Source organism: Peromyscus eremicus, chromosome 16_21, assembly GCF_949786415.1.
Source record: "Peromyscus eremicus chromosome 16_21, PerEre_H2_v1, whole genome shotgun sequence".
NCBI classification, from domain to species: domain Eukaryota; kingdom Metazoa; phylum Chordata; class Mammalia; order Rodentia; family Cricetidae; genus Peromyscus; species Peromyscus eremicus.
In genome coordinates, this window is record NC_081432.1 from 37,324,907 (window position 1) to 37,341,836 (window position 16,930).

At 40.6% G+C, this 16,930-nt stretch overlaps 1 protein-coding gene across 1 annotated transcript in view; it reads left to right on the forward strand.

Annotated features, from left to right (window-relative positions):
* The window catches only part of Uggt1 (UDP-glucose glycoprotein glucosyltransferase 1), a 130,343-nt gene that overhangs the window by 88,614 nt on the left and 24,799 nt on the right, over positions 1-16,930 (forward strand). The window contains exons 26-35 of the mRNA XM_059281277.1: positions 2,440-2,535; positions 6,041-6,143; positions 7,282-7,361; positions 8,161-8,350; positions 9,798-9,956; positions 10,577-10,662; positions 12,393-12,477; positions 14,214-14,302; positions 14,820-14,921; positions 16,072-16,156. Of these exons, the coding sequence (XP_059137260.1) occupies positions 2,440-2,535; positions 6,041-6,143; positions 7,282-7,361; positions 8,161-8,350; positions 9,798-9,956; positions 10,577-10,662; positions 12,393-12,477; positions 14,214-14,302; positions 14,820-14,921; positions 16,072-16,156 (1,075 nt within the window). The remainder of the gene's footprint in view (positions 1-2,439; positions 2,536-6,040; positions 6,144-7,281; positions 7,362-8,160; positions 8,351-9,797; positions 9,957-10,576; positions 10,663-12,392; positions 12,478-14,213; positions 14,303-14,819; positions 14,922-16,071; positions 16,157-16,930) is intronic.

The following is a 16,930-nucleotide window of genomic DNA, read 5'->3' on the forward strand; positions in this document are numbered from 1 at the left end:
ACTTCCTGGTTTTTTGTTTTGTTTTGTTTTGTTGTTTGTTTGTTTAAGTAGTAGCCATCCTCATGGGTATGGTGTTGTACCCGGTATAGTTTGATCGTATCTTTGAGTTCTCATCCACACTGACCATTGAGTATCTTTAGGGAAATGTCTATTCCAGTCTTCATCATTTTAAATCGGGTTCTCTGGTTTTCTTGTTTAATTGTGGGCATTCCTTATGTTCTGGATGTCAGTTCCCTATCTTTCCTTTGGCTGCCCTTTGACCCTTTGAATAATGCCGTTTGATTCATAGTTGGAGTATAAAAAGAAATTGAAGATCTCCCTTTTTTCCTTCATCTTTTTCATGTACTGTCACCCTGCATCTTTTAGTGATGTGTTGTCTTTGATAGCTGCCAAAGTAGTCCCTTGGTCATGTGATATAGATTGTGTGTGTGTGTGTGTGTGTGTGTGTGTGTATGTGCGCGCGCTGCTGTGGATGGTGGAACCTAGATTCTCATATATACTAGGAAAGTTTTCTGCCACTGAGCTACTTCCCCAGACTGAGAAAAAGTTGTTTTCATCTGACTCACTGCTGAGGTCAAGGTAAAAAGCCTCAGTTGCTTTTGAGTGTTGCCCTTTTGTCTGGCTTGTGAAACACTTCCCTGATGCCGCATAGTTTTAGTATCTCCAGGGCCACTGTGTTTTGGGGTAGTCCCCTGTTACAGTGAGAGCTTTCTGAAGCTTGGCTGTGGGCTCTTTGATCTTGGTGCTTTATGATGTGTAGGAAGTTGTTCTGTGTGCCAAAAGTGTTCACAGTTGATTCTGGGAAGTTTATGATGTGATTGGTTCAAAGAGAAAACGTGTAAACTTTGTTATAGTTGAAGTGTGTCACAGCTGTTTGAATGGCTTACCTGGGGTGTTGTATTCCAGTCTAGCTTTTCAAGGCTTATGACATAGATGATTCAAGATCTCCTGTAAATCAGCTTAGAAGAGGTTAGCAGGCCAGTGAGATGGCTCAGTGAATAAAGGTACCTGCTCCAGACCTGACCACCTCAGTTTTATTCCTGGACCATGTGATAGAAAGAGATAACCAACTCCTTGGGTTGTTCTCTGACATCCACAACATGTGAGAGCACACGAATAAATAAATGTAACTAAATTTTTTTAAAATAGAGGGGGTAGATAAAACAGGGAGTTTTTTGTTTTGTTTTGTTTTATGTCTGTTAACACATTAAAGAACCTCAGAGGCACCAAAATGGATCGATGTTGCACTAAGGGATGAAAACAAAGCACTTCTTGGATTAATTTGACCAAGGGTGAGCCTAACTTGAATTCTCCACTTCTTTTCTTGTATCTTCCATCTCTCTGTATGTAGTTTATGGTTACTGATCCATCTGTAGTCTGTCGTGTGTGTGTGTGTGTGTGTGTGTGTGTGTGTGTGTGTGGTCTCTATTTGTCCCTTTATCTACCTTCCTCTGACAAAAGGCTTGCTCTGTATTTATTATGCAACACAGAAAGTATGGCATGGGAAAGAATGAGATTCTTTACAGAAATCTTTAACGAGTTTTATAAGGGAAGCGATAACTTGACCAATCTAGAATAGAAAACTATAAGCAAATATTTTCAGCTTATATCCACATGTTGTTTCCAACATTTATGTCAGATATTTGTTGTATAAGATTGCTTTCAACCTGTTAGCTGTTTCAGCAAACGATTACTATGACACACACACACATACCTACCCCTACCTTTGGGTCAAGGGCATAGAAGAGTAAATGTATATATTAGCTTAGGTTGTAAAAGCTGATTGCATAGGAAGTTCAAGACTAGTAAAGTTACACCGTTCTCTTAAAGGCAGGTTAAACTGAAGGGGCTGAGTGCACAGTAGGATAGTAGGTTACACACTTTGTCTTAGAGGACCTCAAGGGGTATTATTAACTTTGCTGTGAGATTCAGTTCAGTCTTGGGGGTCAAGAGATGTTTTCATAAAAATATATCACTACAGTTTTATTTTTTCCCTGTGCTAGAAACGAGCCCAGAAATACTAGGCAGTTCACAGATCTTTTTTTAATTGCATACTGTAATGCTGATTCTAATATTGAAGTCAGAAACCAGCATCAATGTTGAATAGCTGGTTAGTGGTTAATAGATTTTGCTGCAGTAATCCTAAAAAGTAATAGCATTATTTAAACCAGGCCCTGAGCTAGGTCTCAGTATGTTTAGCTAACACGGTATTTACAGCAGCCTTGTAAAGTAGGTAGTACCTGTCCTTCATATGTGGAGAAAAGTAACATTCCAGAGATGATCGAGCCAATCACAGAATCATGCCTTTTGGTACTGAGTTCATGCCTCTTTTAAACCACCTTGTTGGCATTAATTCTGTGTTTGGACTGATGGTGTTCAGCAATAATTAGAAAATCTGCAGATAAAGTGATGCTAAGATTTCATAACTCCATCTTTTAGGGCAAGTGATTTGGTAATGAAAGTGGATGCTCTCCTGTCAGCGCAACCCAAAGGAGAGGCAAGGATCGACTACCAGTTCTTTGAAGACAAACACAGGTATAGAATTAATGTTGAATTTATGCACATGCCATTAGAGAAATGAGAAGTTTTGTATGTTAATGTTCACATATAAAATGAAACTTCATATATAAAATTCAGTTTCATGTAGGTGGTACTTCTAAATAAACTTGAAGTAATTCTGATTATATCTTTTAATGAAAATGGCAATTAATGAAATAGAACAGCTGAAATTACCTGATATCCAGGAGTAACCAGATTGCTTAGATACTAGGTAAATACTTGTCTCTTATTTATTATTATTATTATTATAAAAAGCCATTGTTTCCAATAAATAAAAATGTATTTAGGATATGGAGATGTCTCTGTCTTTTTATTCTTTAGTTTTTTGTTTTTGAAGTTTCAAACATGGATGAAGTTGCAAGACTTGCAAAGAATAACCATGCATTTGTAACTATATTTATGCTTATTGGGTACCTCCTATTGGTAACCTACACATCTGTAACTCAGTGTGTGCATCTGTGTAGATGTAACCAACCGTCTTATTAAATAAGAAACACAGAGCCAATGTAAAGATAAAAGCCCAAGAGGTCAGAGCTAAGGGCCTTACCCTTCCTGCTTCAGTGATCCTCTTCAGCCAAGAGAGAGACCTACTTCCTGAGTGTTTGTCTTTATATAGACTTTCTGTTCTGCCTTCTCATTGGTTGTAAACCCAACTACATGACCGCCTTGTCACTGCCTGTTTGTACGGACCTCCAGATTTTCTATGGTTGGTATTGAGATTAAAGGCGTGTGTCTCCAATGCTGGCTGTATCCTTGACCACACAGAGATCTACCTAGCTCTGCCTACCAAGTGCTGGGATAAAAGGCGTGTGCCACAAACGCCCAGCTCTGCTATGCCTTGCTTTTAGCTCTGACCCCCAGGCAACTTTATTTATTAACATACAAGTAAAATCATCTCAGTACAAATAAAATATCACCATACATCTGTGTATTACATATATTACCTGTACTCACATCTCTTTTTCTAGCATTTGAAAATTCATTGCTGACATGAAATAACATGTCTAAAGCGTTCAGTATGTGGAGACTTGATCCACAGTACTATGAACATACCTGAGAAATGTGACCTTCAGCCAGTAATGCTAATACATAATCTCTGTTCAGATTTCTCTGATGTCTCAGACCACACATTGAAGTTATTCATATCTCTTGAATCTCTTTTAATCTAAAAGAGTTCTCTGCCTGCCCCCTTTTTCTTTTATAGCATTGACCTTTTTAAAGAGCCCAGGCAGATTGTCTTTGGAACCCCACAGTGTGGGTTATTCCCCTAAGACTGGAATAGTTTGTTATTCTGAAAAACTCAAAACACCAGCTCTTTCTCTTCATTTAAAAATTTTACTTTTGTTATTTTTAATTATATGTCTGTGTGAATATGTGCACATGTGTGCAGGTGCCTGTGGAGGCCTCAGGCTGTTGGATAACCCCCTGGGGCTCGAGTTGTAGGTGGTTATGGGATACCTGGTGTAGGAGCTGGGAACCAAATTCAGGTCCTTTTCAAAAGCAGTATTCACTCTTAACTGCTAAGCTATCTCTCCAAGCCCTTGTCTCCTCATTTATTGATTGCTTGGTATCTCCATCTTCCCCCTCCCACCCCTACCCTGCTCTCTAATCTAGTACCTGTGCGTGCTAAACAGTCACTCTGCCACTGAGCTACGTCTTCAGCCTTCTTCTGATTTCTGTGTCACTGGGGGCGGAGGCCGGTGTGGCCCCTTCCGGGGGTTTGCCACTAGCAGCGTGCTGTGCACATGCTCCTCTTCGCTTCTCCACTGTGCTCTGTAAGAAACAACTAGGTAGCAGCACAGGAGACAGTGATTGATCTGCTGTCCCATCTGCCTTTCATCCATTCAGTTTATCACATGGATTTCTTTGTTTCTAATTTTTCAATATGCTGAAACTTGCTTTACTCAAATTAATTCCATTTAATTATTACATAAAAAATAGTTATCATTTCTGCAGCAAATAAAAATAACTATACAGTCAGGCAGTGGTGACACATGCCTTTAATCCCAGCACTTGGGAGGTAGAAGCAGGCAGATCTTTGTGAGTTCGAGGCCAGCCTGGTCTATAGCATGAAATCCAGGACAGGCACCAAAAAAACTACACAGAGAAACCCTGTCTCAAAAAACCAAAACCAAATCAAAACGAAACAAAAGTATGCAGCCAGGCTATGGGACGTGTTCCTTTAATCCTAGCACTCAGGAGGCAGAGGTAGGTAGATTTCTGAGTTTGAGGCCAGCCTGCTCTACAGAGTGAGTTCTAGGATTGCCAGGGCTACACAGTGAGACCCTGTCTTGAAAAAAAAAAGAAAAGAAAAAGAAAAAGAAAAAAAAGACTATGCCATCAATTCTATGTGCCCTTAGTGTGGACCTCAGACCATCAACAACAGGGTGTTGTCTGGGAGCCTGCTGAATGATCTTCAGCCCTACAGCAGACCTCCAGTATCAGTATCTGCCTCTTAGTAAGATTCCCCAGTGATTCCTGTGAACATGCTTTGGGAGGGCACGGTTTTTTTGGATATTTGCTCTATTCACTCAATGGGAATGTCTGATCTTCTGTCATGTTTGGCTACATTCTAGAGTTTTCTCTCACCACTACATCAAGTACATGGTGTTGTTGGTTTATATTGTGCCATTCGCATGTGACCGTTATTTCCTTGAGTCTTCTTGCCCCCTTTCCTTGTTATAGAATATAGGTGTGATCTTAAAAAAATTAATTTAATTTTTTGTATATGGGCAGTTTGCCCATGTATATACCTGTGCATGCAGTGTTCATGGAGAGCAGAAAAGGGCATTGGATCCCCTAGAACTGGAGTTCAGGATGCTTGTGAGCACCCATGGGGGTGATTTTTTTTAAGAATAGCTGCAGAAGAACTATCTTGTATTGAAGTAATGGCTGTTTCCAAAGCATCTAATTTGAAATAACCACCAGCTTCAGCTAAACTATTGCTACCTGGTTTTCTGGTTATATTCTGCTTTGTGTTGTACTGTTAGCACAGGGGGGCAAACGTTCTTGCACTGTAAAACTTGGACCACTTCAAACAAAGTAATACATGATTTTGGACCACTGGGTGAAGTTTTAGTCCTTTGGGAGTCCCTGCTTTTCTTCTCTTTGCATTTTCATTTGTAAGAGCTTTTACTGGGGCATACTGCTGTAACGCTAGTGGTGAGCAGGAGAGATCTCTTCAGACTAAAAGGTGGCTGAGTATGCTTATCTCTCCAGAACGGGGATTTGGCATGCTTGTGCTCTATTCCCCAATCACAGGCCTCGTATAAGGACCAATCACAAGCCTCACTTAGGTATAGCTCCTTCTATAGCTTTAGTCTCATAGTTGATGACCATTTTAGCTTGTTGGTTCTGATCTGTATAGTTTTTGAAATGCTAAGAGGGCTGAAGAATTGATATTCCATATTGATATCTCCCCCAACCCCCACTTAACTTTGTTTCGTCAGTGCTAAAGTTTTGTTCTTTTGGTTTTTTTCAGTGCAATTAAACTGAAGCCCAATGAAGGGGAGACATACTATGATGTGGTAGCTGTTGTTGACCCTGTCACAAGAGAAGCACAGAGGCTCGCCCCCTTGCTCCTGGTAGGGCTGCTGTGGAGGTGGTTCTTATCTTTAATGAAGTAGTCATAGGCCCTCTAATTTTCTGGGTACTTCCTTTGTCCCTGAGACATCTTCTAGAGGAGTTGGACAATATTGTTTTCATAGGATTAATAAAGGCTCATTTTCTTCATGGATTGTATCATGTATTTTAGATATGTATGAGATGTTATACTTCGATGTATGTTTTAAAATGTTAACCAGTACAGCACCCTAATATTTCATTTAAGGGTGTGTGTGTGTGTGTGTGTGTGTGTGTGTGTGTGTGTGTGTGTGTATTCTAGATCCTGAACATTGAGCCCTACACTTGCTGTGAGGGCACTCTGCCAAATGAAGTATATCTCTAGTAGCCCTAGCTGGGATTTTTTTAGGATAGTATGATCACCTGCTCTTCTCTGTAGATGTTAATACATACGTCTTTTTCATGCTTTTTAATGTGAACTGAAGCAAAGAACTGTTGTGTTTTCCTTTGTAGCTAAATATTCATCATTTATCTACTGTTTCCTCACAACTGAGTGCTAAACTTTGTGTGAGGAGCAGTGATCTGCAACAGCCATCCATTCATTCATTCAGTCTGTGTATCTGTCTGTATGCACAAATGTCACAGTACATGGGTAGAGATCAGAAGGTATCTTGCAAGAGTCAATTCTGGCTGGGTGTGGTGGCGCATGACTTTAATCCCAGCACTCAGGAGGCAGAGACAGGTGGATCTCTCTGTGTTCGAGGCCAGCTTGGTCTACAGAGAGTTCCAGGATAGCCAGAGCTATCCTGTTTCAAAGGACTACCCTGTCTCAAAGAACAAACAAACAAAAAGTTAGTTTTTCCTTTCTACCATTTGGGTCTCAGGGATCAAACTTGGGTTATAAGGCTTGACAGCAAGCACCTTTCCTTGCTCAGCCATCTCATCACCCTTCCTGGCTTCTTTTTGGAATCGTGCCTTGAGTATGTATGGTAGACTCTGCATTGGAGCTCTGATTTTCAAAATTTCTCCAGTGCAGATGTAGTGACAGGTGTTCTCTTTATATCTCTTCTTGAAATGTTAAAAATGTTTTGTTTCCTAACTGAAATAATATGTTTCTGAAGAGAAAATCTAAATATTTTGTCATCTGGTTTGCTTTTCTAGGTTTTGACTCAGCTGATAAACATGAATCTAAGAGTATTTATGAATTGCCAATCTAAACTTTCGGACATGCCTTTAAAAAGGTAAAATGCCATTTAAGGAACACTTCTTTTAAGTGGTACCAGATCTAAAAGATATTACTAAATGCTGATGAATCAGGTGGTCTGGTAGGTGGATATTGTGTTTGAAAGGACATCTACTGACTGTTGAGTTATGTCACATATTTGTTCTAATTAGACACTCTGAGAACATAGTGTGAGCTTGGAAAGCATTTAGGTGGTATTAATCCAAGCTACTTGCACATTTGCATCTCACTTTAAAAGAGCTGTAGCCATTAGCTGCCATAGGTAGCTAACTGTACTCATTCTCATGCATCCTGGGGAAGTGGATAGGTGGATTGGCTTGGTTGTGGGATGGCCATTTGTGGAAGAAGTGTCACAACAACAGTGGTAGCTTAGCACATGCTCTGCTATGGGAAATGTCATCCTCAATGAGGGACAGAATTCTGTAGTTAGAATCTAGATGGATCCCAACAGTTTTACAAAGAGTGAAGAGCCCCTGCTTCCACTGTTAGCTTTACACTAAAAACTGTTCAGTTATCACACATGATGTTTTCAGTGATGACCTGAGAACACAAGTACCCTTTAGGGCTCAGATTTTTAAGAGATCATGGAAGGGTGATCTTCTGCATTCTTCCCCTCTCTCTCTCTTTTCTTGACTCTAGAGCAACCCTGGAAGGCATCGCTAGACCAAAAGATGGTTTGGCCTAGTCATGTCTTGATCTGGAAGGGTACTGTCCAAATCTAGTTTTTTGTTAACCTGTGTGGACTCTTATGATTGGGATTGCATCAAGAAAGCCTAACAGTCCTATTATCTTTTCAGCTTTTACCGTTATGTCTTAGAACCAGAGATTTCCTTCACAGCAGACAACAGCTTTGCTAAGGGACCAATAGCAAAGTTTCTGGATATGCCACAGTCTCCGCTTTTCACTTTGAATTTGAACACACCTGAGAGTTGGATGGTAGAATCTGTCAGAACACCATATGATCTTGATAATATTTATCTAGAAGAGGTAAGAATATCATTGTTTCCAAATATAAAATCGGTTTGTAATTCAGTCAGTGGTGATTGCCTGAACTGAATAGTGGGCATCGTTGCTCACATCTAATGTACTCTCTTTACAGCAGCAGCTTAATTCAAATGCCCTTCATGTATAGTAAAGTTTTGACATGTGTGTAGACGGGTGCTGCTGTCCTTGCTATCTCAATTTAGTTGGCTTTCATCGCCCTCAGAACCCGCTCCATGTCTGTATTAGTTACTTTTCTCCTTGTTGCATCCAAATGCATGACAGAAAGCCATGTAAGAGAGGAACGATGTTTTTTGACTCCTAAGAGTGGGGTCCATTGTGATAGGGAAGATGTGGCAGTGGAAGTGATCTGGTCTATGGCACTAACCAGAGCAGAGAAAGGAGAATTCAGGTGGCTTTCTCCCTTTCTTACTCATTTCAGGATCCCAGCCCGTGGAACAGTGCTGTACATTTAGTGTGGGTCTTTCCTCCTGAATTGAGCTTCTCTGGGAAGGCCCTCACCTATGCCCAGAAGTATACTTTCAAATCTATTCAAATTGTTAATGAAGATTAATCATCACAGTACTCATTAACATTCACCCCTTATTCCCCCTGGCAGTAATGGACTTTCTGTTTCTATGAGCTTTCCTGTCTGACATTGTGTATGAGTAGTTATTCAACACGTGGTCTTTAGTGACTGACTTTTCACTTGACAAATTGTTTTCCAAGGTTCATGCATGTGATAAGACCTGTCAGTACTTTAGTTTGATTGCCACATAGAATTCTATTGTTTGGATATAGTGTACTTTGTGTACTTGTGCACAGATGAACACTGGGTTGTTTCTATTGTTGGCTCTTATAAGGATAGTGCTGTGGATATTGTGTTCAAGCTGTACCCATCTATTACTGTAGGATAAAATTTTTTTTCTTTATTTAGGGCTTTTCACAACAATTTGTAGAATCTTATCCTCTCATCTGTATTTTTGGAATGACTTTGTTATCTTCCCTCTTTCTCTCTCCAATCAAGTTTTTATAATTATAGTCATTAGCCACTATCTCAATCAAGATCTAGAACATTTTATCCTGAGAATCCCTTTGCTATCCCTTTGTAGATTACCCCCTACCCCCACCACAATCAGTGAATGATCTACTTTCTAAAATCAATTTTTTGCCTTTTCTTGACTGTCTTAAAGTCATAAAAGATGTATATATATTTTTAAAACATTTATTTATTTATTTTGGGGGTTGGGGAGTGCCTTGCTGTACACATGGAGGTCAGGGAACAGCTGTGGATATCAGATCTCCCTCTACCGTGTAGAATCCGGGGATCAAGCTCAAGCCATCAGCCTCAGTGGCAAGAGCTTTTATCCACTCAACTCTCCCCCTGACCCCTGCAGGTTGCATTTTGAGTATGCATGTATAATATTCAGGTGGTTTAATTTTGATCTTTCAGGTAGACAGTGTAGTGGCTGCTGAGTATGAGCTGGAATACCTGTTATTAGAAGGTCACTGCTACGACATCACCACAGGCCAGCCCCCTCGAGGACTACAGTTCACGTTAGGAACTTCAGCCAGCCCAACAATTGTGGACACAATTGTGATGGCCAATCTGGTAAATAATCAGTTTATCAGATGCTTCAGTCACGGTAATTTAGATGCTGTAATTTATGACAGAACAGTTAACATTCTGAACTGCGGAGTGAAATAAGAATTAATAATGGACTAAATGTAGTCAGTGAAGAGTCACTGGTTTGGTTAAGCTTGGAAATTCCATGTGTATGCTAGTGAAACAACAAAACATACTGCAGAGCTCTGCTAGCAGTTCCCATCATTGGAAGTTCCCAGCACGTTCCTGTCACACTTTCTCCTCCGTGGAGCATAACAGGCTAACAGGCAGGCCTCTCGGTTTCACTGGCTCTGGGCTGCTAGAGCTTTAGCTGGTTTATTTGATTGGTTTTTTATTTTATTTTATTTTTTTTTACTTTTCCATGATTTGTTAACTACCTTTAATTTTTTTTTTAATTATCATGGCAGCAAGACCCTGGGTTCAATACCCAGTACAATTCCCCAGCCCCCAGCCCCCAGCCCCCAAAAAGAATGAAAGGTGGGTAGATAGATAGGTAGGCATGCGCACACATGATCTGACACTTCAAAAGAAAAAGTAAGTGTCTGTTAGGAACAACATCTTGAAGTTTTAAAGAGTACTGAAATTTTACTTTCTTTGTGTCCTAGGGATATTTTCAGCTCAAAGCCAACCCAGGAGCCTGGATTCTCAGACTAAGGAAGGGGCGCTCTGATGATATCTATAGAATCTACAGGTAGGTTAAATGTTGCAACTGCATTTTAAGAGACTCAGCTCTAATCGGGTGTTATCTGGCCATACCCCAGGCATCATGTGTTTAATTCATAGTCCTGTGTAACAAACCAAGCTTTCCAGTGTCGTCAGTGTGGGTGAACTTTTAGAGGCGAGTGGATAACAAGAGCTATAAATACTGATTATAGTGAGGTTTGTTCTCCACTGGCTTCTCTTTGTCAACACTGTATCAGAATGAAGTTATTCTTTCCCTGTGATGCAGACAGCAGGCACCAGCTTTGGATACTTGATGATGTCTGACTTTTGGAAACTAAGTGGGCTTGGCCCTGTTCAGCGCATTGATGGGAAGGTATATATTTTGACCTTGAGTAGTTTACATGTGCATAGAACAGATGAGCTTTGACCATGAAGTCTGACTGTCAATCTTGGTCCTTGGGCTGGGGTTGTATAGATGTACCCCTAGAACATACTGTCAGTGACAGGAATTGGCTTAAAGTTCACTGTATCCATTAGTTACGGAACAAATCTCCAAACACCATTTTAGAAGTTGTGGTCTCTATTCCGTTTAACACAGCTTAAATTAGTCCTAAGTTCTATGTCAGTTTATGTAGGGAGTGGTTTTCATCAGAGTTTATTTGAACATGAAGAAGTAGTATGGATTAATGTTTTTGGTTTTGATGCAGAATTTTTGCTCTCTTGCCTAGGCTTGAACTTGTTTCAAGTGAACATTAGTCTCCTGAGTAGCTGAGACTGCAGGCATGTGCCATCATCATACCAGTTTAGTACAGATTTCTTACTCAGTACCTATGAGAATTTTGTACTGTAATAATATCCTTATTGTAAATAGTAGGCTTTTCTCTGATGAAGTTATTTTTTAGGTGAGGTTTCACAAGATTGTAATGTTTCTGAGTTCCCTTTCTTCTGTGTGCCCTTGTCCATCTTCCTCCTTGCCCAGTGTGGTGGTACCACGCTCTCTTCCTGCTGTCTAGGGTTGTGTGCATCCCAATTGGACGGTCCCTGTCTGTGGAGTCTTCTCTCCTTAAGCTTTCTCCCCTCCTCCTGCCTGAGAATCCTGCTGTCTGCTGAGTGACAGCAAATGCAGTGACTTCCTCATATTTAGTGATGGAAAAATATGATTAGTAGGAAAAGAGTACTTCAAATGTTCTTCACTGCTCCTGTGCCTATAAGCAGAGCTGGTTGTACTGTGGTCTTCTACCAGAGATACAGCATTGAGTCTGTGCTCTAAACTTGGCTGGTTGTGTTGCCATTTCTTCTCACATTGTAGCCTAGGCTGGCTTTGCTCTCAGGTTGATCTCCATGCTGCTTCCTGCTGGGGTTACAGGTGTGAGTTACCACATTCAGCCAAGAGTGGATTCCTTCCCATAGCTGTTCCAGTTACAATTTGGAAGTGGCTCCAGTGATGGGCCTGAGTGCTCAGACCTAGGAACATACACGGTTGTTCATGATCTGTCATGTGCATACCCTGCCTGAGAACTTGTCACTGTTTGCTGGTAATCTGAAGGAGGATTCTGGAAGGAAGTCAGCTCATGTTAGCCTGGAGATGGAGATTTCCGTGAACACTTCTTTGTCCTAAAAAAAGTTCCTCTTTTAGGAACTGTTGGTTTTTGGAAAGATTTTCTATGATAAGGGTGATAGACAAACAGCTGTTGTCTGGGTATTTATTGCACTTTGGGGATTGTGATTTGTATTCTCTGTCTTATTTTTCTCTCTTAGCCATGATGGTACAGATTCTCCTCCTGATGCGAATGACGTTGTTGTCATCCTCAATAACTTCAAAAGCAAGATCATCAAAGTGAAGGTAAGTTTGCTCTGCTTTGGCGGCCACTTGTTTATAGTTGGTAAATAGCCCCATTCAGTGGTTGTCATGGAAGATACAGACAGCAGTGCCTCCTGTGGCAAGGCTTCAGTGATCACGGTCAGCCCCTATCTGAAGGTACTGACACCTGTGTGTCTGGTCCAAGGAGAGCACATTCATATTGGTTCATTAAAAGATTGTTTTATATTCCATTTTACTGTCATTGTTGTGAATCTTAGTTGCCTAATTTACAGATTAAGCTTTATCGTAAGTAGTATGAGCAAAGCTATAGTATATATTCAGGGTTCTCTGCTGTCTCAGATTTCATGCATCCACTAGGGGCTTGGAATGTTCCCCAGCAGATAAGGAAGACAACTACATTTTGAAGTCAGTCTGGTATTCCATTTGGAGGGTTTGTTGGTATTGTTTTAACAGTCTAGGGATGCTGCTTAAGGAATATGTCTTTGTGAAGACAAGCTTCTGGTGTTCTTCAGCCAAGAGATTGTAATTTCAGAGAACAATGCTAGTCCCATTTCATACATGTCCTCAGAGACTTTGTCCCTGCCCCCTATTCTTTCTAAGACAAGGTCTCACTGTAGCCCTGATTGCCTGGGACTTGCTGTGTATACTAGGCTGGCCTTGAACTCATAGATATGTCTGACTGTCTCCCAAATGCTAGAGTTAAAGGCATCTACCACCTTGCCTGGACCAGCTTTGCCATTTTTTAAAAGCTTTATTTATTCATGTATATGTAAGTGTGTTTGTATGACTGTATGCTACACATGTGCAGGTACCTGTGACCAGAAGAGGGAGCATTGATAGCCTTTGGAGCCGTTACAGATAGTTGTGAGCTACCCCGTGTGGGTGCTGAGATCTGAACTCGGGTCCTCTGGAAGAGCAGTATGTGCTCTGAACCCCTGAGCCATCTCTCCAGCCCTGGCTTTGACATTTTTATATTCACAATTCATAGTGTTATTGATTATTCTATTCTCATAAGACTGTGGTAACTCCCAGTGACAATCCAAAGTAAGACTATAGTTTTTATAGGCACTCCCAGTACTTAGGGAGTTAAAGGCAGAAGGATCAGGAGTTCAGTGTTAGCTTGCACTGCATAGTGAATTTGAGGCCACCTTGGGTGACATGAGACCCTGTCTCCAAAAACAAACACAAAATACAAACAGTAGGTGATTTTATTCACTGTCTTTTGTTGCTATCTCTCCTCAACATTTTGAAGTTCTTTGTCTTAAAGTAAAATGATTGTAGGATAAGGAGCTATCGTACATGGTAAAACCTAAAGTCAGCCATGGAACAGATAGAAGACTGCTGCAGAGAGTCCTTTGTGGTAATAAGTCCTGAAAATGGGCTGTGGCCCAACAAGCCTCTCCCAGCAGCTCCTGAAGGCTGAATTCTTCCTAGCTAGAAGTTGTCAGCTAGAAGAAATAGTCTTCTGGGTTTACTCACTCTGTTTCTGTGCAGCTGAATTTGGTCTTTGGCTCATTGTATAAACTGAGCTTGATTACCATTCAATTCAAAGAGATTGCTAGCTCCTCCCTGAAGGCGTTAACGTGGGCATTCTGATAAATATACTCCCATTGGATACTGAGAGTCTGGATGGAGTTTTCCTATAGGAGAATTGGTTGGTTGTTTCCTGTTGACAGTACTCCACGTGCATCAGTGCAAGTCAGGTTTGTGCTTATAGAGCTCCTGGGAGAAGTAAGAGCTGTCATATACAATTGCAGGTTCAGAAGAAAGCAGACATGGTTAATGAAGACTTGTTGAGTGATGGGACGAGTGAGAACGAAGCCGGATTTTGGGACTCCTTCAAATGGTAAATTGGCATCATGAAGGGTTAAGATTTTGAAGGGAAACTGAGAGGTGCGGACCATGCATCCTTTTGAGTCTGGTAATGTTTTGGGGCTTCTGACCTGCTTCATGCATCTGGAGTGTCCCCTTTCAGCTGGAGTAGGGGAGTGTTTCCACTTGATTAAGAGAGGGGAAGTGCTCTTCTCATAGTTTACTTCTGCTGCATACTCTTCACTCTTGATGGGTGGGGCCATCCAGGGAGAGATGATGGTCATTGTTCTGCTGACCTCCCATTGGAAAGACTGCAGTCTTTGGAGCAGCTTGTGTTCCATGGATTCCTAAATGATATGATGCCTTTTGATGAGCATCATTATTACTTTGCAAGATGGCCTTTTTCCGTCCCTTCCCAGCATCTCTCTATGGTACTTTCAACAAGCCTTACCTCTAGAGCAGGAAGACACAGGCGCTCTCTCTTTCCTCTCCTGAAGGGTTGTGTCTACTCAGCGTTGTAAGTGGTTCTGTTTTGAATTCTGTTGTTACAGGGGCTTTTCAGGACAGAAGACTGAGGAAGTAAAGCAAGAGAAAGATGACATCATCAATATTTTCTCTGTTGCATCTGGTCATCTCTATGAAAGATTTCTTCGGTTAGTCTTCATGATTTGTATAGAAATGAATTTGTTACAGTATTCTTATTTTGAGAAAGGTTTTACTTGTTGTACTGTGTGTATGAAGCACTCCTAGGGCTGTGGATAGCTTGCCACGTACAGCTCTATTTGTTTTGATCTGGTTCCTCCATGAAGTTGAGCTACATAGTTAGTGCCTCTGTGTTGATATTACAAGGCTGTAGACTGTTTGTATCCATGCACACCTTCTGGGCAATTGTTAGTTCCTTCACCATAAATATTGCTTAAATCAGAAACCAGGGAATTGACATAGAATAGACCATAACATGTAACATTTGGCCACCTTCTACAGACCCACACGGCTTTAGAGGCAAAGCTTAGTTCTGTGTGAGAATACCCTTGCTTGAAAAACTGAGACTGAAATGAAAGGGGATTGCCTAGGTCATTCAGCTGAAAGCAGAAGAGGTCATTGCTTGAACTTGTTGATGTGGTTACGAGAGGGGAAGAGTCTCAGGATCAGTTTGTCACTGTCTGGGAGCTCAGTGTTGAAGACACATTAATTGAAGGTCATTGTCCCAATTCAGAACTGCTTTTCCTTTTAGTTTTCATTATAAATACTCTGGTAAAGGAAATAATAAAAATAATGTCACTTGGGTAATTTTCAGTTCTTTTTCCAATCAATAGCTAAGTAAAATAACAACAGTGGTGATAACTTCATTGCATTTCTTGGCCTGGGAATCCTGAGCCTGTGCCCTCTGGTTTCCCTTCCCCTTTCCTGCTCTCCTTCCTCTCGAGGCTCTCTGTCTAGGCTGACAGAAGCTGTGCATGTACCCACTGTTTGCTCAATACCGGATGTTGCTGTGCCTGAGCACAGGGGTCTGGAGAATGATGTAGTCATGACCATGACCTCCAGTTCATGAGGTGGCTCATTTAAGCATGCAGCATAATTAGCATTTGCCTCTATCTGTTTGGAATATACTTACAGGGAAATCCTTGTCTCTGTCATTCAGTGACATCTTTATAATACAGTATGTACACTGTCCCATTAGTGAAGGTCTCTTTGCCTAATTGAACCATGAGTTAGCTCTGCTGTCAATCTTGTGATTTTTCTCTGCTTAATGTTGTTGAGGTTAAAAAGCATTGGAAAATCATTATTTGTTTTGTTTGGCAGCATAATGATGCTATCAGTGCTGAAGAATACCAAAACTCCTGTGAAATTCTGGTTCTTGAAGAATTATTTGTCCCCTACATTTAAGGTTTGTTCATGGGGAAAAAGAAAACCTTGTTAAGGGAATATTTACACTGTAACATATTCTTTTCTACCTTTGGTTTATCTGTACACTTATTTTTTTATCCATTTTATTAGAATACCCTAATTTCATTGTCTATTTCTATATATTGGTTTTTTTTTTTTTCTTCTTCCAGATTGCTCTATTTGGGGTAATAGTTTTTGTAAAGCTAAACCCAAAATTGTGGCCTGTTTGAAGCTAGGTAGTATAGGAGGAAAGTTTTTGTCTTTTCTAAGAGACAATGTTTTAGCAAAATAACAACCCTTTCCTTGGAGGCATGCATGTCTTGCCTTAGTTTAAGAAGCACAGTGATGGTGTGTTTTGAGAATGATTAATTTTCTCATGAGTGAGGAATGAAAGGGATGCTTCCTCTGTGCCAAAGGAAAACCACACTTCGACAGACTCCTTCTTAACTTGTATTCTTGCATCCTTTTTTTTCTATAGTATTTAAAAAACAACTTTATATCCAGTGGTGACTCATCTTGGATGAGTAGTTACTTCTGATCTCCTGAAGGTACTAGTGTCTTAGATATGGAAGACTTACTTGTTAATTGGAAAGGAAATTGAAGAGTTTTGGCTCTTACATGTAATACCCTGGGTTAGACTTAGCCTTGGGAAGATCTTACTATCAAGCTCAAAAGTGTTTTGCTAAAATCAAATTTAGACAAATGAACCTAGAGCTTATGTGTCTTAAGCACCCACATACAGAGTTATAAATCTAAAAGCCTTCACCTGCAGATT